The sequence below is a fragment of the Alligator sinensis genome, unplaced genomic scaffold (genome assembly GCF_000455745.1).
Source record: "Alligator sinensis unplaced genomic scaffold, ASM45574v1 scaffold991_1, whole genome shotgun sequence".
NCBI classification, from domain to species: domain Eukaryota; kingdom Metazoa; phylum Chordata; order Crocodylia; family Alligatoridae; genus Alligator; species Alligator sinensis.
The window spans coordinates 605,058-624,562 of NW_005842335.1; the positions used below are offsets into that span (position 1 = coordinate 605,058).

Sequence of the window (19,505 nt, forward strand, 5' to 3'; positions counted from 1 at the left end):
CCGCACACCCAGGACAGCGTGTCTGCAGGGACCACGTGCCAGCCGTCCAGCACGGACCACAGAAGCCGGGGTCAGTTTTGGGAGGTGCTTTGGTGGCACGAGTGCAGGTGTGAGAAGCGGGAGCATCCAGCTCTGTCTGTGATCTCAGCCCAGTTGTTTCTCCCTGCCTCAGTTTCCCCATTTGTGCCTATCCTACCTGTTGTGCGCATTAGCACGGGCGTGAACTTTGCCCAGCACTTTTCATCTCTCAAGCACTCACCTAGGGCCTGACTCTGCTACCTCTGTGACCGTGAAGCACTTCCCTGAAAAAAGGTCCTACATGTACAGTGGCTGCTATTGAGATGCTGGTGTTTGCCAGACTTTGTCAAGTGATGAGATCTAAACTCACCACGCTTTTCCACCCCGAGATTCAGGAGCCGCACCAGCTGGGTAGCAAGGACTGGCAAACGCTAGGTTTTAATGGCTTCCACCGCGCTGAGCTATAAAGAAAAAAGTGATAAATGCTAGCTGATAATAAGTGTAATAAGAAAAACGACGCATCTGATTTATGTATTTGTAAACCCTCCACGTCAAACCGTGACATCTGTTCAGGGCACGAAGGCAGATGACAAAGTTCGCTGCATAAGGGCCTTTGTGAGTCATGGCGAGAAATCAAGAGCTTTATTGACTGGGAATGGCAATAAACAGAGGAAGCCGGTTTCACAGTGTGTTACAGGTTAACAGAGCAGGAGAGGAAAAAGATTAACAGAGTCTTTCATTTCCATTTGTTTTATTATGGATATTTTCATTAGAAAACAACCTTAAGCAGCTAAGAATAGTTTTCTAATAAACCCCAGCTCATGAAGAGCACTTGGAAGTTTCCAGTCTGGATTCAGGAGAACGACGGGACAGCAACACAAGTCAGCATGGCCATTCCTTTCAACAAAAACCATCCCCAAGGGAGGCATGTAAGGCTTAAACTGCAGCCTCGATTTTTTTCCCCTCCTTGGTGCCTGCCAAAAATTAATGTTCCTGAACCCCCAGAAGCCTCCATAGAAAGTCTCAAATGGAGGATTTTCATGTGGACACACACAGTGGCTTAGTCTCATTGGTTCATGGACATCGTGATTCAGATCAGCGGGGTTCAATGATCCAGGAAGGGACACATCGCGCCTCTCGGGGACCCACCTCAGCAGTGGATCAGACCCCGGCGCTCGGCAGTGATGTACGGGTCAGAGCAGGCGCAGAATTGGCCTGGTAGCTGCGAGCGCACGTGACAGGGGGTGAAGACCCAGGGAAATGCCCTCTCCAACTGCTGCCCTTCTTGCCACCTGCCTACCTGGAGGGAACTGAAGATCCGGCACAGTGCTTTGCTTCTGCTCTCAGGGAACTGCCACCTGTGCCTTGTCTGCACAGCTGAAATCCATATGCTTTTTACCCTGGGGTAAGTACTGGGCATGATCTGGACTGGTGAGAGGGTGCTTTTCAGTCCGGTCCAGTTTCTCAGGAACTCCCCAACTGCACCCGAGGGTTGCCAACCCTCTGGGATCATCCCGAAGCCTCCAGGAATTAGATATACATCTCCAGGAGACTGCTGAGAGCCACCTGGGCAATAAATGATAGATCATTCATTCAAATAAATATTAAACGTTGAATCTGAATTATATAGTAGTCTGGGGTGGGGTTGAAAATGTGCACGTGCCATCCTGGCGTCAAGGCTATGCGCCGTAATCCGTAACTGATATACATGAGCACGTTCGTGTTGTGTGTCGTGGGCATGTTGGCGTTCCTGAAACCTCCCGGAATAGATTCGGACAGAGTCGGCCACCCTACGTGCCGCGCCAGCTTGTCAAACCCAAGGTGGACAACGCACTTGAGGTTTACCGTGTTAAAACTAGACGAGGTCAACTCCAGGTAGGGAGTTATCTCCGGGCTTATCTGGTGGTAAAACTCAAGGGCGCCGTCCTGGTTATGGTTTGAACTTGGGATAGTTCATGCACGCTAGCTCAAGCGTTATATCAGGGGTCTGTCTGAGCCCGTTGGGCTCACACGGGGGAAACGGGCTGTTCCTACTCCCAGAGCCACCCAGGCAAGTGGTGCATCTTGTATCAGGCATCTGCCTATCTTTGATGGGGCGGGGATGACCGGGGAGAGCATTCAGGCCAACAGGGCTTGAACTTACACTTCTGGGACCTTAGCAAAACACGGTAGCGACCGTGCTACGCGTGCATGTTACCTTGAGGTAAGAAAACAGCAGCTTTGCAGCACTTAGCGCAAGGCCGTAGAGTGGCGCCAGCCTGGATTGGGGAGCACCTAGAAGAGGCTGGTCTGGGCTCAGCAGTCCAGGTGCATGTCTGTCGGCACGGACAAGCAGGGCTTTTGACACCCTCCTATGCATGCGTTGCTTTGCCCCTCACTGCAATGGGCCCCCCAGTGTCATGGACCCAGGAAGGGTAGGGTTGTAACGGGTGAGAGAGCGAATAGGGAACATAACTCTTAGGAACCGGAGCTAAATATTGTGGCCCTGGGTTCAGAGAATCCCATTTTTCTGTCTCGGGGGATATTGGGCTTGGCCAGTTGCACTGCATCCTCCTCCCATGTAGAGATTAAAGGGAGGACGAGGATGTAGAATCGCCCTAACAGGCAATACAAGTGTGGTAGGGAAAAATGGAGCCTGGAAGAGCTACAGAGAGGTAGCTCTGGCAGTCTTGCACCATGCAAGGATGGGCACTATAGACTTGGACCATGCAAGGATGGACAATATATCCAAGTTTCTGGATCCTCAAGGACTGTGATGCTGTTGACGAGCGTTGGTACCAAAGCACATTCTGAATGCAGGAGGATGTCTGCCTGCCACCTGCACCCTGGGGTCCAGAGGAGACGCTTGGGTTTTTGTACAGTTGCTAATGCCCAAAGTTTGTACCTGCCTGCAAATATTGACTTGACTTTTGGGACACATTGACATCAGCAACCGTGATTTGGACTTGACATTGTAAGAATGACATTTTGATGTCACCGCACTGCTGTGATGGCAAAAATAGGGAAGGGGAATGCTGAAAGCTGCGTTGGCCAAACCACCGGTCATTACCATACATCGTTGCTGGCTAATGATCGTTACCTGGAGGGATTCTCTAATCACTTGGTAGAAAGTTACACTGTGGGAAGGTGCGGGGGTTATTGGCAGGTAGCACGGCGGGCCTTGGGCAGGCAGGGACATGAACCCAGATCCTTGTTCAGCCCCATAAAGCAGGTCTTGACATGTGACGGTAACAAAATGTAGGGAATAGTTTCTCCTTGTTGTCTCAGATCCTAATTTTTATTTTCCTCAGCTCGCTGTGCTCTGAAAAAACATCACTGCTTTCCAAAACACTTGGAAAAACAGGCTGCTTATGGACTGAGCATAAACTGGCTGGGATCAACACCGCCAGCGTGGCCTAGGAAAAGCGCTGCCACCGTGGCATAGGAGACAATCTCTCTTTCTCTTTCCCCATGTCCGAGGACACCGTCTCTTGTCAATTAAACTGGCTCCTGTGGCTCCAGGTCCTTGTGCTAATACATCTTTGTGCTTGATTGAGTATGACTCAGATAGTTTCAAAGGGACCCTTCGCCTATGATCTGCTCAAAGAGCCATGGATCTCTATTTCCTAATGTACATTTTAGAAACAATAGGACCAGAGAATTGGACAAGAATCCCACACGATCATTTTCTTTCTCCAATTTGTTTGCTTAGCATAAGATCATGCCATTCAAAAGCTCTTGCCATGACTTTCTTTTTATTTTTGAGATTCGGTAGAGTAAATATGCTTTCCAGTTTATTTATCTTGAGATGGGGGGAAAGTAGTAATTTCTTAAACTTGTTTCTCCTCTTTTAGAACTGGAATGACTTCATTCTCTCTTTCCAAAGCACAAACTCATTTAATGATGTGGAGGTAATTTGAATAATGAATTAAGATATTTTTTCTGAACCACTCAGAAATGTCAGGGTTGATTCTACTTGTATCCAACAAAATAGATATTAGATCAAACCTCCAATGACAAACCTTCACCTCCCTGCAAGGGGTTGCAAAGAAGATGGAGCTGGGCTGTTCTCAGTGGTGACAGGACAAGGAGCAATGGGCTCAAGATGCCGCAAGGGAAGTTGAGGTTGGATATTAGGAAAAACTTTCTCACTAGGAGGATAGTAAAGCACTGAAACAATTTATCTAGAGAGGTGGTGCAATCTCCATCCTTGGAGATTTTGAAGACCCCAGTAGACAAAGCCTTGGCTGGGATGATGGAGTTGGGGCCGGTCCTGCTTGGAGCAGGGGGTTGGACTCGATGTGACCTCCTGAGCTCCCTTCAACCCTCATTGTCTGTGATTCTGTGTTTCTATAACTACACCAAGTCAAACTCATCTCACCAGAGGGAATGGTCTGTATGGGAAAACTGTTGGTTTATTCAGCACATCTGCCTTAGATGCAAACAAGGAGGTAAGTATTGATACAATAAGATCCTGCACTAGTTTCTCATCTCTGGGCGCCCGTTCATGTGCTTTTGATCACGACTGAGCTGAGTTGCTTGAATACATGGCAGACAATAGAGCCCTCTCGCCAAACCGGCCACGGCGTTCATCCTGTAGTTGTCTCTGCTCCAGGGCTGGAAAAGCAGAGCAACAGCGAGGTGCAGAATTGAGCAACCTGGGTCTAGAAATGAAAAGGATGCAGCAGGTCGTGAATCTGGTGCATGGGGTTGAAGCTCTCTAGACGCTAGCCATTAAGGCAAATGCATCGCTAGCCAAGGGGCCTTATCTCAGTAGGATACATCAGTGTTTCTTTGGATCTCACTGATTTTCCTTCACTGTGCTGGACTGCTGGGAACTGACTGAACTTACAACATAAATTGAGAAAGCAATCACTTTGCTCCCTGCCCTCATGCTCTTTGCTGCCAGGTGAGAGTCCTGGATGGGCTTCCTGGTCCTACTTGCCTGGATGCAGTGCCGGCGCTGAAATGTGCTCAGACCCTGCGTGAGGATGGGTTACCCCCTGCAAGACTTTGCCTGGTCACCATCACTGCACGTGTGACACTGTGCACGTGTCACCCACCGTGTGGCATCAACCCAAAAGACATTCGAGCCATGGGGCAGGTCTGTTAAGAGGGACAGAAAGGGCAGGCCTGCCCCTTGAAGAGGGATGGCTAGCAGCCTGACGAGGCCAGAGGTCCTCTGGTCCTCATGAAGGATGATCTCCAGAAAATGTCCCAGTCCAGAGGAGATTGGCTGGGATACTGGGCCTACTGGCCAAATCGGCGCCTGAAGGAAACGTCAGGGATCTGGAAGGTGTGAGAAGATTTTTCTTGTCTCCCTGAGTTAAAATACAACTAATCTCTCTCTGGATTTGACTGTTTCTGCCTCTTTGCAAAGGCTGGCACCTGGGTCTCTGCTCCTTAATGAGAGAAACACGCCCACGCTTCTTGTAGCTTTTCTTGACTCAAATGCGGCTGATTTGTTCTTCCTCGAGGTCCATCCGCTGTAGTGGAACGATCCACCTATACCATCAAGGTCCCCCTTGGAAAACCACAGGCCCGGCCTTATTAAAAGCAAAACAAGAGGAAAACTCATGTATTTCTCACGAGAGCCAGCCCACCAGCGCTGGCGTCCGAAGTGGGGAGCGGTGTGTGCTGGTTTGCACTAGCATTTTGGTCTCTGCGAGTGTTGGTTGGCAGCAGGCGCCACGGATTTCCAGCTGAGTGCAGATGAAAGCGTGCAGACCACCCCAAGGGTCGGGACTCGAGGAGGGGCAGTGGAGGTGGAAGCAGGGACCGTGAAGGGTCCAGAGTACAGTCTCAGTCTGCGCGTGAGCCCTTGCAGGGAACGTGGGAGGAAGGAGTCCTTGCAGGGTCGGCACTTAAAAGGGGAGGGTTTGTGCAGCTAATGGAAGAGCAATGCAGACCAGCAGCCATTTGGGGGGAAGAAGGTAGTATGGACAGATTTCAGAGCTGGCAGAAACATCCCCAAGAAGGCACGAAGTGCCCCATCACAGCTAAGGAAGAAATCCCGATCTCCGATCCATCGGTCTCCCCCGGCTGGTGCATTAAGCACAAAAACTGGGTGGCGCCCAGTGCTCAGATGTGGGGTTTCTGCACCCAGAGAAACAGCGGCTGGACTCTGCTTCCTTCTGTCCACGCAGTTTGCAGATGTGGCTGCTTTGCAGCGAACCCCTCTTCCAAAGCAAAGAGAGCCCAAGAAAGCAGGCAAGGTGCGCAGTGCTGGGGAAGAGAGGCCAGTGAAGAGTTGCCTTCTGTGGAGCAGCACTTTTTAGCACCGGCTCCTCGTCCCACTTGCTGTTGTGGCCCTCTCCTCTACACAGCGTGGTGTTCAGGCTCTAGCTAAGAGCTCAGGGGCAAATGACCTCCTATTTGCACCTTGCAAAGGGCTGCAGAGCGGCCGAAAGAGCGGGGAGACAGCAGAGGAAACTGCTGTGGGGAGAAGATGCTCATTGGTATTGCTGCCGGAAACCAAACCAAACCCCAAACTTGCACCCTTCGCTCTCAGTCCAGCAGCCTCAGAGACCCAGCATCTTTTCATTCAGAAATGAGCTGATCTGACCGCAGAGTTTCCACTTACACCTGGCCTCTTGGGGCCTGCTGGGTTGGTGGCAGCTCTCAGATGGACAGCTAACATGCCTAGGAAACTGCTCGGACCAATTTCCAACTCCCTTTATTATCTACCTTGGTATCCATGTGCTTCTCATCACCAAAGGATTGACCAGCAATCGCTGACCAGGACAGGATGCTTATGATGGGCAAATGAACCCAGGTGAGATAGGTCTTTGATTTGCAAACAAAAAACTCTTGGAAGGTCACCGCCTCGGCGTTGGGCTCTGGATGGCGTTCAGTCAGACAGACACAAAGGACTTGTAGGCAGGATGCACGCTGCTGCCACTCAACCGCAGAGACCCAGAAATGCCAGCTGTAACTGGAAAGTTTATTTCTAAGCACAATGTATGGAAAACATGTATGTAGAAAATGTCGTAACAAATCCCTGGCCGAGCGGGACACCACGGTTGTCACTACGCCGCACGCCACAGCCATCCAGAGCTTCATGCAACAGAGGGGATGGGACTCGGGACAGCACCCCACCCATGTTAGCAACAGGAGAGTCCCCGGTAGTGGTGTAGGGGCTATGATACACCTAGGTGAGCTGGTTGGCTTGCATCCAGACAAGCAGTGTGGTGCCCATTCCCACTGACCAGTTGGTTACCCTCTCGGGTACGGACGGGACTTGGTGCTTTAGCGGGCTTCATGAACGTGGATGCTCACAACCCCCCTGTGAGGTAGGTAAGTATTATTGTCCCCATTTTGTGGATGGGGAGCTGAGCCAGAAGGTTCAGGAACTTGTTCAAGGCTACAGAGAGTCAACGGCAGAGCTGGAGTGAGATGATGAAGTCCTGCGCCCGGACCGTGCCTCTCTTTCAGGCTGAGACGTGCTTCTGCCCCGATGCTTGTCCACAGCCTGCTCGCCCCGAGGAAAGGACAGGTTTTCCCTTACTAAATGTCAGGGGAAGGTGGGGGAGACCCGGCCAATTGCCTCCCCATCTGCACCACAAGTGTCCGTCAACACGGGGATCGTTTGCTTTGATTGCACTTTTCTATCCCTGGCCGTGGGAGCAGCCCGAGGAAGGACACGCTCCCTCCAGCACCTGCTGTTTTGGGGAGCTGCTTCTAGGGCTGTTCAACACTGCCTGTCCCCCAGCACCCAAAAGCACTCTTTTGGCAGACCGCAGACAGGCCAAATACCCCCGAGATCATCTCCGTGCATGTGGCTCTTTCAGGGTAAGCCCATTTTGGGTCATTTAGGACAAAGCTCAACTCTGCTTCTGTGCCTCATCTCACTCCCCATCTGCCATAACTCCTGTTTTGGTGTATTTTGGTATTCAAAGGGACACTGTCAAGTAATTTAGGCCTAAAACGTGACCTCCCGTAAAACACCGCTCTCATCGGTGCTCTACATCACTGGACGGCTGGCAGTTTCAAGTCTGGATGCCATAAATGAGGCAATGGGAGTCCACGGGCAGGGGCCCAATTCAGCACTACCTGCTTTTCAGAGGCGCTGAGCATCCAGTGGAGGCTGCGAGAGGTGTTTCGGTCTTATGGCGAAGGTTGGTAGCACAAAACCGCAGCTCAGCCCGTCTGAAAAATCAAGCCAATGTGATTTAGGCGCTTTTATTTGGCTCTGGGCGGCCAATGGCCAGACTTGGGGGCTGAAATTGTGACTGCCATTGCTCCAGACCTAGTTAACGCCCGATATTGGTACTGGTTGCTCGTCTGCTGATGCGAGGGTAACAAGACAGCTCCGCTCCTCGGGGCTGGGGCACTCGTCTTCAGTGATGCCGGGGCACGTGGAAAGGACGTAAACCGTGCGCGGCCACGTTTGACACCCGGTTACGGTACGAGGGGAGGAAGGGGGAGGAGGAGGAGGGAGAGAGGTGGAAGGGAGTGGCGTGAGCGGAGGTGGGGGAAGCGGGGAGAAGAGCGTATGTCAAATGGAAAAGGACGAAATCAGTAGGAAAGAAATTTTATTTTCAAGCTTTTAAAGAGAATATTACAAACAATGGAGAGTAATAAAAAAACCCTAAAAACTATTTAAAAAGTACTTGACAGTGTCCCTTTAATACCCACAAAGGATTCAGCCATTGTGCATTGAAAGAGAGTGTTCTTGAAGAGCAACTGGCACCTCCATGGAGAAGTCCTAAGAGAAGGACACTTATTAAAAGTGTAATAAAGTAAGGAAGGGACTGTGCTCCCTCTGCAGACTAAAGTCTCTGCTGAATGATTGAATGGCATAGACTAGACGATGAACTAACAAACCGGAGATTGAGGGCTTAACCTAGAGGACCAAGAGAGACTCTGATGCGGGGATACACACATCCGAAAAATCAATACGTGTCTGATGAGTGGATGAATCAAGGCGCAGGAGAAACCCCGCGGGGCTGGGCCTGGCCCCGTGCGCTCAGCCGGGGGCAATGGGAGGAAGGTAACCTGGAAGATGGTTTCCATGAGTGAGAAAGGTTGGGCGCTGAGTTTGGGGTCATGAAGGCATAAATCACACCAGGACTTGTGCTTGAAAACACCCGCCGAACATTTCTGTACAACATTCGCCCAAACATCCAAAGGTCACGCGACTCCCCTCCCAGGCCCCCCCTCCCCGAGCCTCCTTTGGTGGGAAGCTGTGAAATCAGGGGGGTGGTTTTGGTGAAATTTGGAAGGAATTGCCTTTCTCTCTCTCTCTCTCTCTCTCTTTTTTAAATCAATACTGAAAATCCCAAGCCATTTCATTGGAAATATCCCATCACAAACAGTACAGGGCTCCAGAACGATGTAGGAAACGCAACGACTCCCATCCCTGGGTCCCCCGGTTTGACAAATACTCCAAAATACTTTGCTTCCTTCGCTCCCTCCGGTTGCCGCCATCCCACTCTGCGTGCGGGGGGTGTGCGCGCGTGCGTGCGTGTGTGGATGTATGTAGAAAACGAACGTTACCCATCCCAGGTAATAAAACTTGTAAGACATGCTAATACCAGCTGTTCCTCTGTGTGCCCCCAAACCTCTGCCTACTCAGTTTTTAGTCTGTATTGCACTTGTTTTGTTGGTTGTTTTTTTTTTTTTTTTTTTTTGTGTTTTAATATTTACTGGCTGGAAAAAAAAATGAACCTCTTCAGCATGGGTGCGCGGCTCTGCCTCTCCTTCCTCCTCAGTTGGCCACGTGTCGCGTATGCTCCTTGTGCAGCTACAAAGAAGAAAACGGAAAGAAAGGAAAAAAGAAACAAAGAAAGAAAAAGGCACACCATGCTCCTCTGCGGTAGAGTTCCTCGGCTCCTCTGCTTCGCGTTAAGGCCTCCAGAAATCTTAGCTCAGACCGTCGTAACCCTCATAACGAGCTCTCTGTTAGTGCTAGATTGGCTCCTCTGTTCGTGAGGCCTCAGGTGGCTGAGTATATGCAGGATGGTATAAGCACAGTGGTGGTCAGAGAGGGTGCCCGTGGCATGGCCGGTGCCCCGAGCCCCGTTGTCGGCGGGAGTGGAGTTGCTGGCTGCACCACCGGTGGAGGACGAATGGTTGGTTTGGGAAGAGGGTCGTTGGTTTGTCCTGGTCCCTGTTTTTTGTTCCTCCATGTCCTTTGTTTTGTCATAGTTCAGCACTTTCCACTGCTGATTTACCGCCTGCCACCGTTTAAAAATCCGGTAAACTGAGGGCCCTTCATGGATTATTAGACCTGGAGGGAAGGGGGGAATAAACAACAGAAAGAAACTTTAGAAAGAAGCTATCATCCTCTCCCTACCCCCATCACTCCCTCCACTTGCTTGCTTAGTGGTCTGTGAACGTACCTCTCTTAGTCAGTGTTTATTCTATGATAAATCAAGGTTTTTAATTACTGCTTGGCAGGGCACCAGCCCTCTTGCTCAGCTGGACCTCTTTCCACCTGAATTAAATGCACGGCAGTTTTATCTCAGCAGTCAATAAACAGGTCGTGAGTGTGGAAAGATGAGATATTCTGTCCAGCAAAATAATATCCTCTGACTAGCGCACACCTCGGTTTGATCCAGGCCTGGCCTCGCCGTGCATGACTCACCGGGTAGGAAATGTGGCGGGGGAGAGGAGCTGGGATCTGTGTGTGGTTGGCGTCCCTTGCATCAGCCTCCTGCGTGCACCAGTCAAACCTGCCCGCGTGCGCGGTAGAAAGGCAGTCGAGGTCTAGGGCAGAGCAGGGCTGGCAAGCAAGATCTTTGGGCTCTGTTCCTAAGTGTCCTGGACTTTCAGTGGGCAAGCGACTTGACTCGGTTGACCTCCCTTGACTCACTTACCTTGTCTGCAAAATGGGGATGCACCACTCTTCATGCACGAGACTCATTCGTGAAGAGTGCTCTGATATCAATGGATGAGAGAGGATCATGCGAGCAAATTATCACCACTGATATTGCATGTGTGTGTCTGCGCCGGTATCCCCTGACCTCGCATCGGCAACGGTGTATGGAGGGCTTCTCCCCTGCTTGCAGCAGTGGTCTGTGACTAATCCTAACTTTCTGAGTCCTGAGACACAGGGCAGGCTAGTTCCTGCCTCCATGCCTCAGTTATCTTCTCTGTAAAATGGGAGCATTCGTGTATTCGTCTCTCTAAATTGGGCCGCGGGAATTAGTTAATATTTACAAATCACTTGGGAAAAATGAGTTACTCAGGGGCTAAGGATTATTATTATTATTATTACTGGATTATTTATTTTCTCCAGTACTGTGGAGAGTGGCATGGTTTAGATATCTAGTTAACTTAGACAGATTCACACACACACACACTCATACCTGTCTGTTGAACTTGGTAGAAGCAGTGACATCATGAATCATATTGGCTTAGTCAATATATTAAAACACTATAAATCAGGCTAAACTGGAGACTTTGTCCAAAATGTTTAATTTAAGGCAGGGTCATATACAAATCAAACCTTGCGGGATGTTAGGGTGTGCATCGGTTCACCCATTGCAAAAGCACTGCTTCCAGCTGATGGACTAACACTAAGTTGGATCAGTGTGGACATCATTCAGTTTAGTAACAATTTTTTACCTCCTTCTGGGCCAAAGTTAAGATTATCAGAGGAGATCCCTGCCTTTAGGATCATCCACAGTTTACCAACCCAAGAGCTTTCAGGAGCATAAATGCACCAGCAAAGAATAGACTCGCATACAGCAAGTGTGATCACATTTTACAAAAATCTTGACACGGGCTCGACCAGTTGGATTTCATGATGGGTTTAATGTGCATGCAAGTGAAAGTCGCTGGAGTGTAAGATGATTTAGCGCCATCATTGATGAACCGAACCTAATCACTTTGTCCTTAGTCCAGCATTTTCCCAGAGCTGTGCTTTCCTGTGCTACCTGGCACGTAATGACCTCCCCTGGCACACGAGAGCCGGCTGTTGTGGGGGCCACCAGCTGGTCGCCTGTCTTGTTCGGACACGCAAGGCAGCAGTCAACATTTATGGCGATGGCCCGTGGCAGGAAGAACTTGTCTTCCACCAGGTAAGCTCTGTAGGACGGTCATCGTCTACCACAGTAGACTGCCCAGCACCTGGCTGAGGCCTGCAGAGATGACTGCACGGCAATGCAGATGAATAACAACAGCACGCTCAGGAAGATAAGAGCTGCAGCCAAGAAAAAGACCAAGGGTAAAACAAATGGCTCAGGGGGCAAATTTACCCAAAGGTTTGGTAACCTTATGTCACCCACCGAGGGAATCAAGAAAATTCAGGTTGGAAGGGAGCTCAGGAGGTCACATCCAGTCCAACCCCTGCTCCAAGCAGGACCAGCCCCAACTACATCATCCCAGCCAAGGCTTTGTTGAGATGGGTCTTACATACCTCCAAGGATGAAGAGTCCATCACCTCTCTGGGGAGCCTGGTTCACTGTTTTACTATCATCCTACTTAAAAAGTTTTTCCTCATATCCAACCTCAACTTCCCTTGCTACAGCTTGAGCCCATTGCTCATCTGCCCCCAATGAGACCAGCCCAGCTCCATGCTCTTTGCAGCCCCCCTGCAGGGAGGTGAAGCTGGTATTCAATCCTCCTCGGTCTTCTCTTCTGCAGACTCAATCAGCCCATTTCCCTCAGTCTCTCCTCACCAGTCCTGTCCCCCAGCCCCACAACCATTTCCATTGCCCTCCACTGGACTCTCTCCAACCTGTCCACATCCTTTCTATAACGGGAGGATGAAAACTGGACACAGGACTCGAGATGTGGCCTCACTCACCAGTGCAGACCAGATCAGAAAATGTTAGAAAGAGCAGAAGGACACATGCCTTCAGAGCATGGAGGTCTGCCAATTTGCAGGAGAATATGCCCATCCCCTCATGACCGAATCTGTTTATATAGATACCAAAACTAACACGCACATGCACAGCTGTGATCAATGCACTTCCACCACTGATCCCACCTTTCCAAAGGGGTGTAAGAGAGTCGTTCCACCCCTGCAGTGCTGGGCATGCTGATGTGCAATGTGACAACGTTAGAGCCATGGGAACATCTTACTGGAAGTCAAAACCACATGGGATCCTAGCATCCTGGGATTCCCAGCAAGTCAGAAACAAAATATTCACATGGGTGCAGTGAGAGAATGGTAAAAATGGGCAACTTTGATTGAATTATGCTTTGATTTGGAGGCCCAAGTCCAAACTGGTAGTCAAAGCAAGACTGGGGCTGTGGATAGAAATGAAGATGTGGGGTAGATATTAGGAAAACTTTCTCATGAGTAGGGTGCAGAAGCACTACCCAGAGAGGTGGTGCAGCCTCCATCCTTGGAGGTGTTGCAGACCCGGGTAGACAAAGCCCTGGCTGGGATGCTGTAGCTGGGGCTGGTCCTGCTTGGAGCAGGGGGTTGGACTAGATGTGACCTCCTGAGGTCCCTTCCAACCATTTTCTGTGATTTGATGAAACAAAGAATATGTTCAGGACGTCCCGTGACTGGGGTTTGAACGGAGACATCACCCCTTTCCTGCGTCCAGATCAACTGGGGTAGCATTTAAGATCAGTTTGGATTGAAATTAGGTTTCCAGTCCTCCCGGCGTGAGGAAGGCCATCCAAATTTGACCTGCTACATAAACCCGTCCAAATACCATCCCTTGCTGCACTACTTTGATTCTGAAGAAACAACACGAGGACTGCTTCATTCACCTTAATGTGGTGCTAACTCCGAGGCTTCGCAACAATACAAATGTTTGGCTTGTTAAGCACTTCATTGCTCTTCACACTGAATATTAACACCTGGCTGTCCTGGGACTTTGGCTGAAATAAGACAGGATCACCACTGATGACAGCCGTGAAAACCTCCGTGGTCTATAGGAAGCAAAATGGGAAAGAAGTCTGTGATAGTGTCTAAACCCAACTCTCAATCTTCGCTCCTGCCAAACACCCTGGGGTCATGGCAGAAAATTATTTTCTATTCCCTGCCCTGAAATGTAGGTGACATCTTTCAGCATCTCTAGGATCAAAGAACAGAGCCGGGGAAAGCAGGACACCTGAGGACACCTGGGACTGACTAAAGGCCCAGGCACGGCAGCAGAGACCTTTGAAGCAGGTCTCAAGGGGATAGCCTCTGCCAAGGGATGTTAGGAATACATTTAAATGAGTTATCAGAGCCCTAAATAGGAACAAAATCTCGCCCTGAACAACAACAGATTCAGTGCGTCATTGAGATCCTTCTAGGCCCTGGATAAAAGAAACCAAATCGGGCATTTCCTCCGGAGCCGTGTTACGCCTCCGTGGGATCAGATCCAGTCTCCCAAGTGTTAAGCACAGAGCCGGGAGTGTAAATCTATTCTTAATGAGCTTATCAGAAATATTAAAATGAGCAGCCTGATTCGAGAGGGTTGTTTTTAAAACTCTTGTTTGTTTGTCTCCTAATTATAAATGTGTATGATCTACGCAATTAGCTGTGTGATGCTGATGGATGGGCTGCTGAGTCGGCCAAGCACCTGTTTGCTCAGATAATTCTGCCTTCAAAATATTTATAAAAGTGCAAAATAACTTGTTTTCCTCTGTATTTGCCGGGCTCTAAATTACTTATCGATTTTGCCGCGTGGAGCTCAGGAAGTTGTAAAATTAAAAGGGAACAGAGCAAAGGGGTGGGCAGGGAGGCAGAAGTAAGGGTGATGCATTTGCAACAGTAAATGCCAAGAGTGAGCGAGAGTCGGTCTCAAGTTGTGGGAAGTTTTGTAGGGCCGGTCAACACATTTGGCCTGTTTGAGTTAAAAAATGCCAACCTGAATGCCTGCAGGCAGCTTCGTGGAAAGCCCTTCCAGACATACCATCGCTCTGAGGGCAACCCTGTGTTACTGGAGGGCAATCTTCCCGATTTACGGCTACATCTACCTGGAGCAGCCTGCAGAAGGGGTCTAATTCTGGGAAAACTTCCCAAGTTTCCCATAGACCTCTCCATAAGGCAAAGCAGGCAGCAGGGGCTCTGCTCTCGATTGCAGATGCCCTACAGGGAAACTTTATGGACATTGCGTGTCTCCTAGTCATCACGTGGGTACTTTGTGCATCTCCTGTCTGTTTGCTGAACTACCCCTTGCCTCTCATTTTAGACCAAGGTTGGAAATACTACAGGGCAGGGCCTGTTTCTTTGCAGTGTATCCATACAGCCCCTCTCCGGTGAGGATTAGACTAGGTTCTCAAACTTTTTCTTATTGCATAATCCCTCCAGATTTACCAGCTGCCTGCATACGCTTACTAGTATACGTTTTATATTCTAACCCCTTAAATGCCAATTATTATTATTATAAGGAAAATTAAATCTGCCATTACACAGTTTCTCCTGTGCACCCCAGAGATGTCTTGCATACCCCCAGGGGTATGTGCACCACAGTTGGGGAACCCCTGTCCTAGGTAGTTCTCTACTAAAAATCATCATCACAAAGGATCCCAGCCTTGGAGCGCTTGTAATCTCATTTCAGATCAGATGCAACAGGAGGCAATTAAAGAAGGGGGAAGAAAGGGAGGGATGCTCCTTGACAGAACAAGGAGCAATGGGCTCCAGTTGCAGCAAGGGAAGTTGAGGTTGGATATTAGGAAAAACTTTTTAAGTAGGAGGGTGGTGAAGCACTGGAACAGGTCACCCAGAGAGGTGGTGGCATCTCCATCCCTGGAGGTTTTTAAGTCCCATGTAGACACAGCCTTGTCTGGGATGATGCAGTTGGGGCTGGTCCTGCTTGGAGCAGCGGGTTGGACTCGATGTGACCTCCTGAGATCCCTTCAACTCTCACTTTCTATGACTGTAGGATTTCTATGACATCAGTATGTCTACACGAGCTCTCAGTAGAGGCACCGGCACCGCTTCTGACAGAACAAGCTTTTGGCTGGTAAACTCCCGAGGGCTTGCCCCTTTTTCCATGTCTATTATTCACCACCCTGTCAGGCCTCTTGTTTTCTTCCCAAATAGAATAAGACCTGGGACGGTTCTTTTCTGGATGATCGGTCAGCTTTATTTCCACATTTAACTGGTTGCAAGAACTAATCCGGCTCCTCTGTTCAGAGAAGCAGCAGGGCCTGAAACAGCCATCGGAAACTGAAGCATGACCAGGAATTTCTAATAAGGGCCCAGAAATCAGTCTCATGGGACTGGTATTTGTCTGGGTTCAGAGGGGCCTCGCAAAACGTCCGTCTACCACAACCCAAAGCCACAAAACGGACCATCGCTGCCCGAGCGAGGTTCCTCCCTTCTCGGGGTATTGGCTACAGTAGGGTTGGCAAGCTGGTCAACTGACCCGTCAACTATTGTCAATTGACCAGTCAACTAGCTGCATATTTTTGACCTGTCAAAGAGTATAGCAATTTTACAAAAAGAACAACATTTTTTTTTGTACTTTTCTTGACAGAAATATGATTTTTTATTGCTTTTTTGACACAATTCTTAATGGACAATCTTTGCTTTTTCTAGGTATTATTTGGACCTATTGGCAACTTTTTACAATTTTTGACCGATATTTGACTGGTCAATTGACCAAACTTTATTTGACCAGTCAAATACCCAACCCTAGACTACAGCAACATCTGCCGGGCCCAGACTGGACTGAGCGTCATAAGGATACCAGTGTGCGGGCTGGTACAAGAGGGACATTGCATGACAAAGCCGGTGGAGGAGGAGGTTGCAGGGGGCATGTTGCAGAACAGGGCTTGTGCATATGACAAAGCATGGGGTGAGTTTGCAAGGTGCCCTTCCCAACTGCAGCCAGGGCTGTCCACCTTCCCTGTCCCAAGCATTATATTGAAAGCAGCTACCAAAAACCAATCTTCAAGTCATTTGTTACGATTAATGTTGGCACAGTGGGAACCTTGATCTTGGGGCAAGCAATAGAAGGGATGTGGGGCGCTAAAGAGGAAGGACTGGTACTCCCACTTGTTTACAACTTGTCTTAAATGAGGCCATAAATCCTTTGGGACGGGGGCTGTTCCTACAGCTGTCATCACTCCAAAATACTGAACCACACTGGGGCCTCTGGATGCCACTGAGATGTCTTCTTCTTAATATCCAACCTCAACTTGCCTCACTGCAACTTGAGCCCAAGTTGAGACCATTGCTCCTTGTTCTGCCATCTGCCCCCACTGACGTGCGTGCCAGAAGGGACATGAGCAGCCTGTGCGTGTGGCCCGTAGCAGTTCGGAGAGGGGACCGGCCGCACAATGCCTGGCAGGAAGAAGCGGCAGCTTGGACAGGGAGCATGGGGCAGGGAGCAGAAACCAGAGCAGCAGATTGGGCAGTGATTGCAGTCTGAACTAAAAACCTGCCTCCACAGCACTGCTGGCTGAGGGCAACAAACTAAAACCCTGCCTCCACAGCACTGCTGGCTGAGGGCAAGACTGCTCAGCCACCCCACAAGATGGAGAGATGGATTTCTACCCTCCAAGATCCCAGAAGACCCTTCCTGCTCTTCATTTTGGCTTCCCTCTCCTTGGACCCCTTTGCCCCTCACGTCCAGTTCGGGGTCCCTCACCTTCCTCTCTGACGCTCCTTGCAGCTCAGCTCCACGTGCCTCTGCCCTCACATCAGAGGACCTCTCTTTTCAGCACGTTGCTTGAGTTCAACTGCATTGAGTTAAAAGCATTGCATTTGCTTGAGTGAAACTGCACGTTGCTTGAGTCCACCTGGCTCGCATGGCATTGCTGGGTTTTTAAGTGTGCCCCTTTCGATGTCGTTTATTAACATCGTGCACTACTCTGATAACACAGAGAGACCCACCGCTGCCCTTGGAAAATAAGTGCTAGGGGGGTGGCCAAAGTGATACCCTAAATAAAGGGCATCTTTCAACGTGCTCTTGTTCCGTAACCTGGGAGCGATGCGATCCTTAATAATAAACCAGGCCGTGTCCATGTAGGGACTCTCATCCCTAAAATCGCAGACTACACGGCTGGGGGAGCTCTCAGGAGGTTATTCCTCCATTCCCCTGCACAGAGACAGGGTCATTTATAGCGAGCTCATCACTGACAGTCTGTTCTTGAAAACCCCCAAGGAAGGATATTCCCCCAGCTCCTTTTAGCGCCCGTCCCAGTGCTACCCCCTCATCTCTAGAAAGTTCTTCCTAGTATCTAATCTAAATTTTCTTGCTGTCAATTAATCTGATTTCTTCTAGTCCATCCCCAGTGGAAGGGGAATTAATCACTGTCATCTTTAGGAGAACCACTTAGATACAGGGAGATTGCTACGTGTCCCCTCCACTGCCTCTTTTCTAAAGAAGTGAAATGCCTTTCATCTCTCCTCATCGGATTTGTTTCCCACAGCTCTCATTGTCTTTGTTGCTCTCCTCTGGGACTCGCTCCAATTTGTCTGCACCTTTCTTAAAGGGCGGTGTGGTTTGCAATCCATTCGAACCCCAAATCGTTCTCTGAGCCACTGCTGCCAAAGCCAGCAATTCCCCGTTTTGTATCTAAGCTTTTGATTTCTCCGGTTTAGGAGTTGTACTTTGCACTTGTCCTTATTGATTTTCATCTGGCTGATTTCAGACCATTTTTTCCCAATTTATCAAGATCATTTTGAATTCTGATCCTGTCCTGTAGAGCGCTAGTAACCCTTTGCAGCTAGGTATTGTCTGCAAATTTTACAAGTGTACTCTCCTCCATCATCCAAGTTGTTAATGAAAAATATTGAATAGACCCAGACACAGGACCGGCTCCAGTGGGATCCTACTTGCAACCCACTCCCAGCTTGGCAGCAAACCATCAGTACCTATTCTCTGAGTGCATTTTCAACCAGCTGCATGCCCACCTATGGGTGGGTTCACTTAGTCCTTAACTTCACTAAAGCTTTCCATCCTTCCCATGGGATTCATAAGCCAACTAGGGATTTGGGGTCTATCACAGCTACTGCTTCCTTCCATCCACTATACCAGTTATCCTCGCCAAAAGGAGGTGGGGATTAGATTGGGTTATCCTCCGGGTGCATTGATTGTTTCATAATTTGTTCCAATATTTTCATTTCTTCAGTCATTCAGGAGCTCCCCTAACCCCCCCAGTGAGACTCTGAAGATAATTGCTAATGGTACTTCCCTAAATACTCTAGCATGAATTTCTTCAGACCTCGGTGCCTTAAATACATTGGTTTTATCTAGTATGCTCTTGTCTGCTCTTCTCATATGTGGCCTATGAGCCTGTCCCTTTGTCAAAATTAACCCATGTCTGGAGACCAAAGCAAAAATGGTACAAAATACTTCAGCCTCCTCCGCATGATCTGTTCTCCGTCCCTTCTTTGTGATTAGTGATGGAGTGATGATTTCCTTGGTCTTCTGCTTTCTTCTCATGCCTTTGTAGACCCTCTTCCTGTTGCCTTTGGTGTCCCTTGCTAGTCCTCGCTCATTTTTACTTTAGCTTTTTGGACATTTATCCCTTGGGGCTGGCTGGATTCCTTTCTTCTCACCCCTAGTCACCTGCTCTCATTTCCAGCTTTTCATAGATTTCATAGATTTCATAGACATCAGGGCTGGAAGGGACCTCGGAAGATCATCGAGTCCAGCCCC

At 49.3% G+C, this 19,505-nt stretch overlaps 1 protein-coding gene across 1 annotated transcript in view; it reads right to left on the bottom strand.

Moving 5' to 3' along the window:
* Positions 1 to 9,866: 9,866 nt before the first annotated feature.
* The window catches only part of MARCH4 (membrane associated ring-CH-type finger 4), a 126,541-nt gene continuing 116,902 nt past the window's right edge, over positions 9,867 to 19,505 (bottom strand). Inside the window, exon 4 of the mRNA XM_006028688.1 lies at positions 9,867 to 10,228. Coding sequence (XP_006028750.1) covers positions 9,867 to 10,228 — 362 coding nt within the window. The remainder of the gene's footprint in view (positions 10,229 to 19,505) is intronic.